Source organism: Alligator mississippiensis, chromosome 5, assembly GCF_030867095.1.
Source record: "Alligator mississippiensis isolate rAllMis1 chromosome 5, rAllMis1, whole genome shotgun sequence".
Classification (NCBI taxonomy): Eukaryota; Metazoa; Chordata; order Crocodylia; family Alligatoridae; genus Alligator; species Alligator mississippiensis.
Genome location: NC_081828.1, coordinates 66,020,187 through 66,036,123, shown reverse-complemented (window position 1 = coordinate 66,036,123; position 15,937 = coordinate 66,020,187). Strand labels below are relative to the sequence as shown.

The following is a 15,937-nucleotide window of genomic DNA, read 5'->3' as shown; positions in this document are numbered from 1 at the left end:
GGGCTTTGACCAGTTGAATGCTGAGATATTTAGCAGAGGGTTTATGTAGTACATTATGTTACTTCTGATTTCCGTTGGAGTACTGGCATAACCATTTGAGGCATGATTTATGTATGCAATCTAGTGCAGAACTGAGGGGATATGGAAAATGTTACAAGTTTTGTATGCCAGAAGAAACAAGTTGAGGTAAGACTTTTCGATGGTTTCATCTCTTTTCCATAAGTACAACTTGTGAAATCAAAAAGCTTAAATTCACTTTTAATTATTTGTGCTAATTGTGATTTTGTCCCAGGGCAGAAAAGTCCTGGAATTGGCATGTACACATATCGCCCTTTCATTAGGGTTTAGTGAGTGGCTAAATTTGCTGATGCTTTTCTGTCATTGATTCAATCCTAGGGCAACCATTCAGATGTACCCCACAGTGTCCTGTGACAAACCGTTAGCAATTCATAACCGGTGAACCTTTTCAGGGTTTGTCCTGGGACAACAGACATATATGTCAGAATGGTCATGCTTTGTCCTGAGAGAAAATGATGACTTCTGGGACAAACACAACATCTCGAGCCCTGATTGTTTGTGGAAATGAGTTAGTTAAATGTGTTAAAATTCATTTGTAGGTACAAAAACAATATGTGTTTTTATTTGGCTGATACCAGTTTTCCACCATGTCAGGGTAGCTTGTCATTCCATGGGGTCTGTATTGTTAGAAATGTTTTTTAACCTTCCCATTGCTCTCTTAATTGTAGTTTGTATTGTTATAGCTGTTTCCAACAAAGCATCTCAAAGTTTTTAACAACTATTAAGGAATATTAGTAGGTAGACAAATACTATTTACTTCAATTTTACAAAGAAGCAAATGGTGGCATAGAAAGTGGGAACACCTATTTCATGATTTTCAAGGCCTACCCTTTATCCACAAGGCAATCCCCCTTTTCCTTTCCTGATATTTTTTAAAAACACTGAACAAGCTTATTGTTTTGCAATGAATGCATGTTTGTGACCATAGCTACAAACAATTTATACAATGAACAGTAATACCAAAGACAGCGATACAGATTGTAGGGCTTAAACTTTGCTTAGAGTCCATACTTTCAAAGAGAAGTCACTTTGAGTAATCAAATCAACTTGCTTTTTTGGCATATAAGATCTTGCACTCGGAGAAGGATATGTCTTAGTAAAAGTGGTTAATGGAATTCTCTCTAGAAAAAGGTGGTGGAAAAGCAGGTGAAATGACATCATTTAAGGAAGAAAAGTACATCACTTTTGAAATGTGTATTTTGTTTCAAGGAAACCTTCCCTATAGCTTCTTTTTAATCCCTGAATTAAAGAATGAAATAGATAAGTTCAGATACAATTCTACTGCTAAAACCTCTGCTGACATCATTGGCATGTCCTTGTTGTACAGGTGTATTTGATTTGTCCACATTGTCTTCTGCAGCAATGATTCACAGGTATTCAAAGAGGGAAAAAACCAAAACTGAAGCTGTGGTTTAAACTGCATCTGAGAGACAGGCACTTACACATAACCTAGAAGCCACTACAGTCTGTAAGGCCTATTGCTGATTACAAAGGCTGAAATTTCCAGTGCAAACAAAATTGTCCTTGGACCAAAACAGTGGCAAATGGCACCAATTTACTCAAATATTTAAAAACTCTAAAGTTATTTGATTAAATGAAAAAAAAATCACAGGCCTAAAAGTCATCGCAGCTTTCAGATGAATGTTCCTTGGTTTCAAAAACAAAATGAATAATGATTTCCAATATATTTACAATATTCCAGTTTAACCAGAAGCTGTTCCAGTATGTAGCACAGAGGACTGTTTCCTTCTAAATCAGTCTTTCCATCGGTGGCGGCTGCACCATGTTCCACATTTCCACCCGAGATCCCTCCTTCTCCTGCCGGCTGGGGCTGTAGGTCCCTTGAGTTGCCCGTTTGTTGGCAGCTATGACAGAAACCACAGCTGCCAAGAAGAGGATCAGTAACAAAGCCAGCGTAACTGAGCCAATAGAGGTGAATATATTCGAGATCAAGTCAGCTGTCAACTAGAAGGATTGAAATAATTATAAATATAGTTGAGATTAAGAAAACGGAGGCACACACACACTGGAGCTACCATGGTGGGAAAACATTCTAGAGTATGAATCTCAAAGATGACAAAAGATTTAGGATTTAAAAAGCATTGGGCTAGGAGAAAAAAATAATCAGCCTTCCAAATTTTGAACATTAGCTTTATGAAAAGTCAATCTATTACTAATGACTAATTTATTTGGCAATTTTCCTTCTATATTCAAGTCATTTATGAGCATATCAGAGTTTATTTCTAACATATCAATTATTTAGTCGTTATCCACTTAATCAATTTTACTAATAATTCTTTCTCCCTAGCTCATTGACAATCAGTTAATTGCAAATCTTTAATACTTCAGGTTTGAATTGTATTATCTGGATGCCTATGAATATTTCTGTTTCCTTCACTGGGCAAATCAAGTTTCTAATGTGAACATTTGCAATTATAAATTCAAACTTTGCCTTCTGTAAATAGTTTTGTAGAATATACCATTTTAGCAAGTGTTACTTCCAGTATTTTTTTTTTTACTAGAATATTTGAAGGAGGTGAACTTATAAAAGGCAATGGCCATAACTGAAAAATAAATAGCCATACAGCATGTTTTGTGATATTCACTTGACTATCCTATCAAATATAAATGTTACTTCTTTACCAATGGAGATTTGACCTGTGTCCTTAAAACACTTTTCCAGAGAGCAATACATTGCAGAATGGATGTATGGAGTGAATTATTTTATGCATTATTTACAGAGGGCAACGGGAAATGTAATGTCATCAGACACAATCAAACACATCTGTCAGACACAAGGTTTAGTTCAATGAAATTGTGTGTTAGTAGATGCAAATATTGTTTTTATCAAATAGACTCTACAGAAAGGAAAGCCATTGAAATGATACGGACACATAGAAAAGTGGACACTATGGACAATATGACCCTAGAAGGTATTGGTCTTCCAGGCAGATTTCACATCATCTTTTGACTGATATTAAAAGTGACAGTTGAACTGTTATAGATGAATGTGTGCTTGAGGCTGAACTTTCATATCCAAAATGTTTAAAAACAGAAAACAACAGGTCAGAACTCATTTCTGCAGTTAGATATAGTTTTATACAGAATATTTACTGCCCTCATTAAGTGAACTGCATAACATTCCTGCCCATGGGGATACCGCACTCAAATTTGGAGTACCTTAAAAGGTCTCTGACTCCATAGAAGTGCCCAATACATGTAGCATGAACCTATACTCTTCAACATTTCTGCAATAGAACAGCAGCACCACAGGAAAATCATTAAGACAATCCTCTTTTTCTGATTAAAAAATCCCCAGTTATAATAATAAAGGCAAGTTTGGCTTAGGGTCGCCCCTCAGGGGGCTCTTGACCAGCTGAGTTTGCTTTCTTCCTTTGTCCTTGATCATTAAAATGTGACTCCCATGATTAAAAAAGTATTAATTTTTCTATACATAAATAACTTACTCCAGGTGATAAATCACCCTGTACTCAAGAACCTGACAAAGTGATGTTGGATATGGCGGGGCTATCGCATTGTGTCAGAATGCAAATGTCATTTCATTAGCTGTTCAACCATAATTTTAAGAATATAGTTTTCTGTTTCTACTTGAGATTTTTTAATTGAATCTATCAGCCAATTTTGAATAGAATCATCAAAATAGAAGGGACTTTAAGTCTCATCTAATCTAACCCTCTGCACAGATATATAATTTCCTCTTTTTAAATTATCCCATATACATGTCCATCAAAGCTTTTCTTGAAACACTCCAAGGGAGGATTAAAAAAACCCAAAACCTCCATAATGTTGTCTTTCCCCCTTGTCATTGTGGAATCTGAAAATCTCTCAATCATTAATGGATTGTTATCCTTACAATACCATTGTGAGGTAAGGATTAATTTGTCCATTTTGGAGTCTGGGAAACTGAGGATCAACATAGATTAAGTTGTTTGCTGAAAGTCAGACAGAAAATCTGTGGCTGAACTTAGCCCCTTGGGTGGTAGTCCATGCCACTAACCAATCTGTTACTGTATTTTTGAGAGAGGTAGTTAGCCATGTTACTCTGAAGTCAGGGAGAAGACAGGCCAGGATGATTCCTTAAGGGCATAGACAAAACAAGGGGCATGTGTGACGACACTTTAAAGTGGGTTAAATGCTTTTGCACTGCTTTAATTGTGTTGATGTTTGTAAGCGTTGGTGATGTATTATGCATTAATTCCAGCTGCTATGGCACATTCGGCGGCATAACATGACTTAAATGACTTAGGGGAGCAGCAAATTAAAACACCTCCAAGGAGTTTGTTTGCTTCCCTACAGCTGCGGAGCGAAGCACCAAGCTCCGTTCATTTCAGGGATTGTGGAGGTAGCCCATGCAGGCAGCCTGGCAGAAGCCCAGGAAGGCAGGCTCCACCAAAGGAAAAAATTGTCTTTTTTTTTTTTCCCTTGGAGCCTGCCTGCCTGCATGAGCTGCATGGGGACCTGGTTCTTCCCTGCTCCCCGGGACCAATGGAGCCGGGTGCCTGTGGGTGGGTGCCACTTGGGGGGGGCACCACTGCCACGGAGGTAAACACCAGCCCCCCTGCTCCCCTGCCCCTTGTAGCTGAGGGACCACTCTGCCCAGCAGCAGCTCACCCTCCTATCCCTGCCACTGGAGAAGCAGGTAAGACATGGGTGTACATGACATGGGGGTTTACTTTGCCCTAAATTGAAGCAGTGTTTTTAAAAATCCACCACTTCAATTTAGGGCCCTCGTTTTGTCTACACATGCCTTAAGAGACTAACTGGTCTGAACAGACCATCTGTAAAACAGGCATAATACAGGAATCACTGGATAAATTTTTTGGGCTGCAATATACAGAAGGTCAGACTAGATCAGGGGCAAGCTAAATACAGCCCATGGGCCGGATTCAACCCATCAGGCCATTCTATCCAGCCTGCGCGGCCCTAAAAAATTTAGAAAATTAATATTTATGTGCTCCTGGCTGCCTGTCAAAGATGACTGGAGCCTGGGGCAGTAGGACCCAGGGGGAGCTGCCACCAGGATCCAGCAGCCCAGCCCTGCCCCACCTTCAGCCATTTCCCTGCTTTCCTGCTGGTGCACTGCTCCAGCACCACATGACTCCTGGCTGCATTGCCGGACCACAGGAACGCAGGGCCCATGCTGGTACCCCAGGGCCAGGAGCAGGAGGTGTGTGTGTGTGTGTGTGCGCGCGCGCATGCACACACATGCTGAGAGGGAGGAACAAAGTGTGTGTATGTGTGTGTGTGTGTTCATAGGGTGAGTCCCGCATCCACACCCCCCTCACGCTGCCATACACACAGACCACCACACCCACACCCCCTCACACACCCCAACCAACCTTCCCATACCCACCCACACCCCACATATCTACACACACACCCCCACATGCTCCCTCACCCCACACCCATAACCCCCACACCTGTCCACCCAAATACACACACCCTCCCCCACACCCCACATACTCACACACCCACAGCCCCCCACAAACCTATACCCACCCCCATTTCCCCCACAATATACAAGAGTTAGACTTTATTTTAAGCTATTGTGCAATCACTTCTATGTACACTACATAAAAATGTGTAAATTGCGACAAAAATATTTTTTGAGATCAAATAAATGAATGTTGTAGATATTTGCTTTTTAGAATACAATTTGGTCTTTTTCTGGTTTCAAGATGGCAAAACCTCTTGCTGAAAGGAGTACTTCCAGGGGCAAGAGGAGGGACTTCTGGTAGCAGTGGTTAGGGGCAGGACATTTGGTCACAAGATAGTGACCAGGGGTTGGAGGCACCTTTCAAGGGACAGGGCTACCCATGCTTACCCAAAATTCGGTAAGCAGCCCTCCACCCGAAATAGTTGCCTGCCCCTAAACTAGATGATTCAATGGTCTGTTCTTTCCATAAACTCCACGGCCATGGCCACGTGAGCACGGACATTTGTTTCCCCAGGGACAGTTAGCAGCGGCACACCTTTTGCTACCAGTAGTTGTCCCTGTGGAACTCCTGTGCCACGTGCCCTCTAGTGCACAGTAGGTTACCCCGGGTGGTGTAGGGGAGGTGAGGACCAGCACTGGGTTGGCCCTGGCAGCCTTACCTGAAGGCCTGGGGGCCTTCTGGGGCTGCAGCAGTGGCAGTCCCGCTGCTTGGAGTCTGGCTGGCAGCCAGACTGTGGCTCTAGCCAGTCAGGCTCCAGTTTTGAGTGGCGCACACTGTCCTCATGTGCACTGCTCTGCTTTTTGTTTGTGTGGGTTTTTTTGATCCCTGAATGTCCAAGGGTCAACCCCCCTCCCCCCACGCTGCTCCCTTGCAGTGCAGAGAACAGCTGAATGTGCCGTACATGGCACTCAGTCCATGAGCTGGACTGAACACAGCCCATGAATCTACTCAGTAGTGCAACTAGGATGGTATAAATGGGGCAACTGCCTTGGGCACCAACATGGGCAGGAAGGAGCAAAACAGAAAGCAGCTGCTGCCAGCAGCCATGTGATCGCAATTATGATTGTGGAGGCAGTAGAAAGTCACCCCTGCCCCTGTGCCCCAGCCTCCTAACTGTGTCTTTACATTGATTAATCTATTAATCCATCTGGTGTTTTCCTGTTCAGATAGACCATGTCATATATATCCCAGAGAAAACAGTTGAACCAACAGCACATTTGAAGGTTATGCTCTATCACAGTAATTTTTTTTTTCTATTTTACACAAAATAAATTTTGGGTGGTAAGAAAAAATGCAAATATGTTGGATTAAAAGTCAGAATGATCTAAACTGCATTCATATTCCATAGATCGATATAGAATGTACAGAATCCATTCCCCTTAATCTGCACTAGCTATTCATTTTTAACTTTCAGTATCTGGCCAGCCTACTGTAACAGGAACTACTATATAATAACTCTTGTAGAGGAAGCTGCTGGAACTGCACTAGTTTCTGGAATTGGTCAAACCGTCTCTCACAATTCTAGTCTGTCAAATTGTTAAATCTCAGATTAGGATCTAGGGAACCATTTTCTGCCATAAAGATACTTCTACACCAAATGTATTTTTCTGTTCACTCCAATTTTCTAATATTAAAGAAATTTGCCCTTCCTTTATCCACTTGGCTGGGCCCTACTGAGCTATAAAAACTATCAGACATGGGCTATCCTGCTCTGTCAGCTCATATCAATACTAAGGTTTACAGTGCGAGTAGCCCTATTAGCAGTAGCAGTGAACTAATACAGAGTTGCCAGGAGGTTCTGCAATCTGGTCCCATCAAAATCAACTGTTTTTTTCACTAATTGATTGCTCAAAAGTTAATTTAATATGGAAGATGGAAAATGAATTGGCTTCAATCCAAAAGAAAAAAAAAATGAAATCCAAAAAGAATTTTAAAAAACTCTGTCATAGGCATCAGGATCTGCTTGTCATAATATTTGATACTGATGACAGAACTGGGAAATATGTGAAAAAATAATCTGTGGTCCCAGGAAAGATGAGGCACTGAGAAGTATCAGAAACACAGTAGACCTGATAATAAACTTGTGAAAAGGTGGCGCAAGTTAATAACCGCACAATAAATGAATATTTGAATAATAGCAGGGATTGGGTATAACAGCATGAAATTCAGATGAAGGCAACGCCTTTGTCTTACTGATCCTGGTCTGTCTGTGGCTACAACCTTTTGCAAATTTTGGAGCCAGATAATGAATGCCTCCCTTGTAGTGTCACTCGCCCACCTGACTCCACTGATACTTACTTATGTAAGTAAATGCTTACATAATGGATGTAAGTTGTGATCAGTATGAGCTATGATACTTATAACAGCATCCATGTTGCCAAGATTCCTGAAGTCTCAAGGCACAGGGTGTAATGTACAGTAATATACAGTTAACGTCTCGTGTATTTTACTACCTAAACGTCAATTGCACGGATCAACACTAGTAACCCTTTTTCAGTTTTGCAATGCTTTCAGTATGCAATAGGCTTTATTAGTTTACCACAAGACTGCAGGGGAATCCAACATGAGCAGTATTGCTTTCCCTAGAGCTCTAAAAGCAGAGGGGAAATCATCCTAAAAACTACAGGAGGATGCATGGTAGAGTTTACTGTGTTTCAACACAAACAAATAACTACAGGAGCATGTTGTAGAAATTATTCTTAGAGACACCTTGTCATCACAGCAGCACATCACATTATACACAGCGACTGATTTTCAGAATCCAGTATTTGCTAAAATATGTCGTGCAGTTACTAAATTTCTTCCCTAATCTAAGCACAGTGCTTTTCATAAGTACATTACTGTATGTGCAGATTACAGAGATGATTTAACTCATGTAAATTAATACTATAATGACTCATGTCAATTAGTACTATAAAGGTGTACATGATAACACTTTGTAGGAGTGAAACGTGGCATCCAAGCTCCTAATGTCTGGTATAATTGGGAAATCTTGGCTTCTGCAGTGACCATTACTAACACAAGGATGACGCTGAGAGATATTCAGATGCCATACTGAAGCACTGAAGATCAGCTTCTTTTACAGAGAAGGATGGAATCAAGTCCTTTAACTTTTAACTTCTGTTTGTTACACGCCCCAAGAAAATGTCTCTGTTGGGGTCTGCAGTTCTTCTGGAATCAGAGGTACTTTCAAAGCAAAAGTGTTTTGGAGGCCTTCTGCATCAGGCATTGGAGATGAGTTTCTTTTCACTCCAACACCCAAGAGGAAACAGCCATACTTTGGGGGCTATCTAGGAGGAAAGAAAGAGCAATAGGAATTTTAAATTACGGAGACTGCAAAACTTAGGAACATGCCCTCATCTACCATTTGCAGTACTTCCTTAAGAGTATAGAGCTGCTTACGTGCACCAGAACTGTAGCTGTTTAAATTCCCTGCTCTGAGCAACCTTGATTCCTGACACTATTGGTCAGGTTATCACTTCATTCCTAGTGAGCAAATCCGGTTCATGCCATCAGATTTACTGCCTAAAAATCAAAACCATTTGCTAAAGTAATGAGGGACTATTGGCTTGAGTAGTTTAATCCATGTCAAAATGACTTTATATGGTGGGGGGGAGATAGGGATAATTTGACCAGCAAAAGAAAAAACCATAAAATTGATCAAAAAGCTCATAGACATACTGAGTTTATTTCACTGAGGATTTATGACCGTCTTATCAGAAAGTTATTCTGTCTGAGGCTGGATTCAAATCAGAATCCCACTAGTTCAGTAAGAAATCCAAAGGTTTGTACACAAATGCAGTAGAGAGATAACCCTTGGTTAGTGGCATATGAGACTACAGTTTATTTTCAACAGCACTAAAATAGCAATAAATCCATATCTTTACTTTCTCCCAATACAGCTATATTAAATTAGCAACATACAAAGGCCTATTTCTATTTTCTATTTTTTTTTTTTGGTGTGTGAGACTTCTTTACATTCACAAATTATCACTGTTTGCTCTGTCTAGAATAAACTAGTAAAAACATTGGTACAACTAGCTGCTCTGTCAATGCTAAGTTCTAGTCAGCAAATCCTGAGAGTTATGTAGTCTTGAATGCTGGATTCCCAATCAAGAAAAAACACTACGGACTCAACTGAATCTAAGAGGTTCATGTCTGCCCGAGGCAAATTTTGCACCAACCTCTAGAGGTGACAAACTTTCTTTAATTCACAGATGTAGTAAGCATTTGTCTAATTCCTTCAGGCTGTCACTTAAGCCCTGATTTTTTTTTAATCTGGTGTTTCATATTTTTCTCTCCATCAGAGTTGTCTTAATGGATATTCTCTACAGCTTTTCTTAAAGCATTTCAGATACAAGCCACAGTCCCTAAAATTTTGGTTCCAGTGGAATTCAGTTCAGCTAACATTGTTTCATTAACCCGTTAAGATCTAAATTTTCTGAACTCAGTGGTGGACTTTGAATGGACAAAGATTTTTTATAAGGTAGAATCAATCTAAATTACATTTTCGGTAATATGAATATCTGGTTTGTGTTCTGTTAATTGTAAGATATCAGTTGCTTAAATGGATGTGGTCTAGTAATAGCGTCAAATTGCATTCAGTACATTTGGGGTGGATTTTTTAGGAAGTAACACTGAAAGAGTGATCTATTTTTTAAGATCATTGCATTTCACTGCAGACCCAGTCCCATAAAGTGCTCAGCACTCAGGTCAGATGCAACAAAAACCTCAGGGATGTGCTTAACTCTAAGCAAATGAGTAGTTCATTAAGAACATGGTTAAATGCTTCACAGGTGCATGTGATAAGGACTGAGTCTTAGGTGCCTCTTTTCTTCAACCACCACTTAATCTTGTTCTCAGTGGAGGCCTGGCTCAGTTGGCCACTGCAGGAGGAAAAAACATTGTTATATGGTGGGCTTTTAAAATACTCCCTGATAATATTTCTGCAGCAACTGCCAGGGCTAATGTAAATGCGCTCAAGTTTTTTTGGGGATCATTCTGTTGGTGCAGCTCCAATTAAATTTACAGCTTCACCACGTTGTTAGGAGATGCCTTTTAAAATTCTACTGACAGCCTCTGGTGTAAAACTTAACCATCTGCTGAAGTTTAAAAACACGAGAAGAGAAATACATCCCTGGTATAAACTCACTGCAGTAAATGAAATTGCACTTAGGACGAATTTGGCCCATCACTGCTAAAATCTCAGACCAGGCAAACAATAAGAAACAGCGTGTTAGTGAATGTGCCAGCCTCTGAGGATTGGTGTTCCATTCCAGTCTGGAAAAAGTTTTGGCATGTTATGGTAGCATCCGCGATACAAAATATTAAGTAGACTCTCAGCCCCAAAGGTAAAATCCACATGAACATATCCCATGGAGGGCAGAAATCCTTAAAAGGCAACTTGAAAAAGGGGGCTAGATAATGCATTCTGTATTATTCTTGCTGATGATACCTCTCTCAAGTTGCCCTACCCTACCATTAGTTGGTTAATTTCAGTTAACATAGAGGTACTGTAGTAGAAATAGATCTTGAGCAAGGGGCTGCATTTGCATGCATAAAGGCAATGTACAAGGTTGTTCCAATGGAAATGAATGAATGTGGAGCTGATGCTGGCATTGCTGGTGGAGTGGTGAGTGCAGGAGGCAGGATCAGGAGGATAAAATCCCAGTGCAGAGAAGTAGGGAGCGACAGATGCAAAAGCACAAGGTGCTTGAACTAGGTACTCTGAAAGAGCAGAAGCAAGAGTTGAGTGAAGGGAGTGATCTTCAAAGCTGCTTTTTGTAGAGCAGTAACATGACTGTGGGCCAGCCACAGAGTGAGGAAAAAAGAGGCTTTAGATTTAAGATGAAGGGCCATCAAAATCTGATTGAAATGTTACATAGGAAGAAATGGTGAGATTTAAACATAGGTAAGTGGGGTAAGAGAAAAAAAAAACAGTGGTTGGGAATGAGATTACCAGTTTGGGTGACAGGAGGGCGGCTGAATTATTCCAAACCTTGCATGCATTTCCTTCATCTGGAATAAACAGCAGTGTTAATCTCCCTTGTATCTGTATAAATCAGGAGCAATTTCACTGCAAGCACCAAACCAGCCCATATGAAACTTGAATCAGGTGCCCAATACTTAGTACTTCATCCTCTCCTACTGGGTGTCCATTAATTCTTGTGGACCTAAGAAACCTGCATGAGTTTCCCAGAGGGCATTATTAAATGGTTTTCATGGTTGGTCCTTATATAGACCACATAGAACGGGGTAGTCATCTTCACATCTTTTTCCCCCTGAGTCCCTGCACAAGGAGCAGTTACAATCTGCCAAACAAGCTGGTTCAAAGCCACTGCACTTCATTATTCTCTACGTGATCAGAACGTGCCAGTTATACATAATAATATTATACACCAGATATGTGTACTATAATTATGTATAATATTATTTATGCAATGACAGCAATTAATACTTGGCAGGTACAGAGTACATTTTTGTGACTCTGTTCTTTGCAATTAATTAAGCATCCCAACAATTGTGGAAAGATCTGGAAATGATACTGAAAGGGTAAGTCATTTGTACAATACATGACAGGTAGTAGCAGCCTGGACAAAAAACAGAGGGGGTGTCCATATGATGCAATGCCATCGAGTTAGTTCTGGAAGCAGAAGCAGTATTATATGCATAAGCAATACTGCTTCAGGACCCAAGCATGTATTTCAGTGTGGTGCTGCACTGTGCTGTGTATGCAGAGCCATGGCAAGGAAGTTTGGTGCCTGGGGCAAAGCCCGCAGTGGCAGCCTGCCCTCACCCTGCACACAAATCCAGGAGGCACATGCCCCTCCATACTTGCCCAGGAGTGCATGCAGCGGCAGGAGCTGCCCTCCCCCCGTCCCTGTGTGTGCCCCCCACCCCATGAGTTGCTTCTTGCAGCTCTGTCCTGCATCCCATTCGCTTTGGCGCCTGGGGCGGTCACCCTGCTCACCACCCTGCCCCCTCCCCTCCTTGCTACAGCACTGTGCTGTATACAGATACCAGCTCATTTGCTGCTAGCATGGCCATCTCTACGTAGTACTGCACGTACACCTACCCAGAGTCATGATTCTTAGTTGTGTGTTATACCATCCTATTTGCCTACTATGCAAACAGTATTCAAGGGAACTCTTCTCCCTCATTTGTTGCTAAGCTTCTGCAAAACAGCCATGTGCTACTACCTACCATTAAGCTGATGCAGTCAAGTAGCAAGAAAATAGCTATTTGACTGTTTCACGCTTTCATACAGCAAGGTATCAAGTCAACAGCTATCCTTGATTGGTGCAGCACTTAAATTGCAGCCATCTATTGCTTCCAAATATAAATAGTAATTGGATAATATAGACCTTTACTAGCTGTGTATTCCTTGCCTTAGCATGCTACATACAAATATAGTAGGTTTTCTTAGCTCAGGAATTCAGCTAATTATAGTTCTTGTTTGACAAATTTGTGTCTATTGTTATCCTGTTAGGCATTTCTCAATGCAGTTTTGATCAGGGAGAATTAACATTATTAAAATAAGCTTTGATGGAAACTTCAATATAAATATTTCAAATTATTAGTCAAGTTCAACATTAGAATGCATATTCCTGCTCTGTCTTGATAAAATGGAAGCCCTCATATACAGTGTGCATCTTCATTCAAATGCTTGACTTACCAGTGCTGGGGTTTTGGGAGACATCTTTGGGGCTAATGGTAAGATGTGATGTTTCTCTTTAACACAAAACCTTAACTCTGATCTCATATTTCTTTTGAACATGTTCAGCTGTCACATGCTGCATCCATGTGCAACATCATTATGCCCTCAAATGGCAGCGTTTGATGTCTTTCTATTCAAATGTGAGCTGTAGATGAGTTTTCTTTGGTTTGTAGCTGTTGGAGATAAAGGCAAATGCCTTTTGGGGTATTCCTAATGTGTTCTAATGTGAGGCAAGCAAAGAATTCTGCAGACTTTTTCCTTAACCACAAATTACAAGTGACTGTAGTTGCCCACATGTTGTACTCTAATACACTTGCTCTGAGTCACTGGGATGTAATAGAAACCTTCTCAATAGTTTCCTTTGTGACTTAGGCTTCAATACAAATATCAGGACCTCCCCAAAATCATTGTGGTTAAAGTAACTGAGACCATTTTTGTAAGAGGAGAAAATAGTCTGGTCCCTCAATAGAGGGTGTGCTAAGTATAAGTGTGATCCTAAATTTGATCTTAACTAAATGGTTTCACTGGAAATGGAGGCTCCTTGAAGCAGAAAGAGCTTTGTTCTGTTCTGAGTCAAACTAATATATATCTTTACTTACTGGTGGAAACTGGTTCTGAAACGCCATTATTTGTTAATGTTGGTTGTTTTTAGATATTGATATTACCAGTGTTCTCTGAAAAAAAGTAGTGTATCCTTTCCCTGTTGTCAGTAGTAGTAGCAAACTTGCTCTAATGTAGTTCTTTTCATCAATAGGTCTCAGTGTGTGTCTTACAAAGGTCATTATCATTAATCTCCTTTGTATAGGAGGGAAAACTGAGGCACAGCAAAGGGAAGTGAGCTCCCCAAGGTTGCCCAATTATCTCCTGAATCTGTGTAGTGCACTGCCTCCCTAAATGACTTACAGTTCCTGGCAATCACATCTTAGCATCCAGTGTTTGGCTACAAGGGAAAAGCAATCAGAAATCTTGTGGTAGAGGCGATATCTTTTATTAGAACAAATAGATGAGTTGCAAAAAAAAAAAAATGTATTTGCAAGCTTTCTAATAAAAGATATTGCCTCTACCATAAGATTTTTGCCTTTAGATTAACATGGCTAAAACCTATATCCCTGGCTACAAGGGAGGAACATGAAAATGCTCTTGTGAAATATTTATTTCATTGATAAAAAGAATTAAGAACAATTAATCCGGTATGTCTTGAGTACATCTTGTCTTTTAAACAGGAAGTTCTCTGGGATAGGATCTGTAATTTCCCCTATGTGTGTACATCTGCAACTATGATGGGGCAGGACCTGCTTGAGGTCTGTTGTTGCTGCCATAGTATAAATGTTAAATGAAGATAAAAACAGATCTAGTTATTATTTGTAATAGAGCGGGAACCACGTGCAGTTCGTCATCCTTGCCAAGGCAAGAGTGCTCAAAGGGTATCACAGTAATACTGTTTGTAGTAATTGGATACCTGAACTATATATGAGGTCTTTTGCTGGAGAGAAAGGGCAAGCTTCTACGCTGTTTAATTGTAAGGACACTGCACTCACAGGAGCAAGAAGTTAGCTGCACATGGGTATTGGTTACAGCCTGAACTCAGACAAAGCTTCCGCTGCACACATGGATCAGACTCTCATTTATTTTTTACTAATAGGACGTGCTCTGTTGTGCACTGGCCAGCCAATGATTTTTCCACACACAAATACAGTTTAGGATACTTTGCACAGTCTTGACAGGCACCAGTCAATAATCAGTGGGAATATTGCCTGAGTATAGAGTGCTAAATACAACCCCAAGGGCCTTGTTTTGTGCTAAAATATTCTAAGTTATTGAAATGACCTGTTGTCCTCCATCTCATTATCACTAATTACCCCAAACCAATACAGACTTAATTCTTTTAAGTCTAAATGTGGGTGCTTTCAATCTCCCTCTCAGTAGGAGTATGGCAGGTGCCAGTTCCTATAGTATCTACATATCCTGGAGATTTGAAGTCTCTTAGTGTTTTTGTTTCATGGGAAGATAATTTGCTGTGTACAAATATAAACAAAAGACTTCTTCCTGCTACTGCTGACCATCTGAAATCATTGTGGAATTAAATAAAAAATAAAGGCTTCACAGCCTTTTAATTCAAGTTTCATATATCTAGATAGACATATCTGACTGTCTAGAGCATTCAGATAACTAGGGCCTTCATATAAGTGGGAGACTGAGAATTCACTGCTGTACTATGATGCCTGTCAGTAAATTCCACAGTAAGCACTCCAGAGCTTGACTTAATGAATGCATTCCTCTCTGCACTAAAGTTAAAATTTAATGTGTTAAAAAGTTGTATGAATAAAATTAATTGTAATTTAAAATCTGCTGAATTAAAATGTGAGTCAAATTCATGCTCAAAATTTAATGATGTAAAATCAGTTACCAAGGTTACTGAAAATAATTACAGTAAAATTTCAGGGTCTGGAGTTGGACTTAATTTAGCATCAGCTAACAGCTGTGAAAAGATGCAAGCTGTTGAGATAATGCAGAGATTTTGATCAAAAAGATTCACCTGTATTAACTGTGAATTAGGCCAAAGGTACCTGTAATCAAGTGCTCAATGGTTTACGTCTTTAATTCAAAGAGAAATTATTTTCAAGTCAATGAGAACTGATTTTACAGCACCTTTATGACTCACTTCTTCAGTCCCTACTTTCCC

At 40.2% G+C, this 15,937-nt stretch overlaps 1 protein-coding gene across 1 annotated transcript in view; it reads right to left on the bottom strand.

Moving 5' to 3' along the window:
• Positions 1–813: 813 nt before the first annotated feature.
• CRB1 (crumbs cell polarity complex component 1) overlaps positions 814–15,937 on the bottom strand; it is a 138,286-nt gene continuing 123,162 nt past the window's right edge. The window contains exon 12 of the mRNA XM_059729340.1: positions 814–2,043. Coding sequence (XP_059585323.1) covers positions 1,828–2,043 — 216 coding nt within the window. The 3' untranslated portion in view covers positions 814–1,827. The remainder of the gene's footprint in view (positions 2,044–15,937) is intronic.